The sequence below is a fragment of the Monosiga brevicollis genome, genomic scaffold (genome assembly GCF_000002865.3).
Source record: "Monosiga brevicollis MX1 MONBRscaffold_37 genomic scaffold, whole genome shotgun sequence".
NCBI lineage: Eukaryota > Choanoflagellata > Craspedida > Salpingoecidae > Monosiga > Monosiga brevicollis.
In genome coordinates this window covers 251042-252153 of record NW_001865074.1, presented here as the reverse complement: position 1 = coordinate 252153, position 1112 = coordinate 251042, and the positions used below count along the sequence as shown (strand labels likewise).

Below are 1112 nucleotides of genomic sequence, written 5' to 3'. Positions count from 1 at the left end.
AGAGAGAGAGAGAGAGAGAGAGAGAGAGAGAGAGAGAGAGAGAGAGTCACCTTTTTCTCCTCGTCTACCTTATTTATCAGCTGCTTGCAGCGTCTGAATCAATCAGAATCTATCGTTGTATTTACAGGGAGCGTCAAAAGGGCAGCGTCATCGCTACTGCGGTTGGTGTGCGCGCAAAAGTGTGCAAGTGTGCGGCGCGCGTATGGATTCTTGGGCGTGCGTGTGATTGCATGGCTCGACCCTTCCTGTGCCGCAACCACGCGCCAGGAGGGGGGTTGGCGGGCGGAGAGGGAGACAATGCTCATCGCCTTGGGGCGACTGGTCGTGGCCGATTTCCGAGTGCTTGGCGCGAGCATGAGGATGCCCTCTTGTTCACAGCCGGCTTTTCCCAGAAGGGTCTCGCCAGACCACAAGGGCGTGCTTGGTGTGCTCTTGCTGCTGTGCCTCGCGATGGTCATGGCGCAGCAACCGCAGCTCTTCATCAAGAACGAGTGCCCTGATTCATGTTCCCCTGATGCTTCTGTCACACTCGGGTACAACGGCTTTACTGGGTCGCACATAGCACGCCCCCGTGCTGACCAATGGGCTACCTGGGCCATCAATGTGAGCACAGATCGCCTCGAGCTCTGTTGCATTGACTTCCAGAGCTGGACGCCCGCCCTCATGGGCAGCTACACCAACACCGACTACCTAGTCTTGGATATGCTTGAACAACCCAGTGCTGACCTCATGTCTTGGATCCAGACGCAGCGTCCTAAAAATCTGGGAATTCAGTGGCGGGATCAGCGTCCTGCTACCCTGGACTGGGCGCAGTTGCCTTGGCAGAAGCTACGGAACCTGGCTTTGGGCTTCTTTTACAAGGTCTCCTTCGGGGAAGACACGTTTATCCCCATTGGCCAGGACGGCCTCTTGCAGCATTGCGGCTTGTTGGCCACCCAGCCTGATAATGCTCTCAACCTTTCTGCCATGGTTGGTTGGGAGCATTTGCGCAATTCCTCCCTGAAAGCCCTCAGGCTTGCCATCTACGACTGCAGCGTCCTGGCTTCCCTGTTTGAGTATTTACCTTGCAGTCTTCACCACCTCGAAATTTTTTGCACCAAACCCGAGAGCAG

The 1112-nt window shown here is 56.0% G+C and overlaps 1 protein-coding gene across 1 annotated transcript in view; it reads left to right on the top strand.

The window, feature by feature from the left end:
• Window positions 1–1112, top strand: part of MONBRDRAFT_39041 (uncharacterized protein) — a gene marked incomplete at both ends in the record, with an annotated part of 11682 nt that overhangs the window by 7369 nt on the left and 3201 nt on the right. The window contains one exon of the mRNA XM_001750157.1: window positions 128–969. Within this exon, the coding sequence (XP_001750209.1) occupies window positions 128–969 (842 nt within the window). The remainder of the gene's footprint in view (window positions 1–127; window positions 970–1112) is intronic.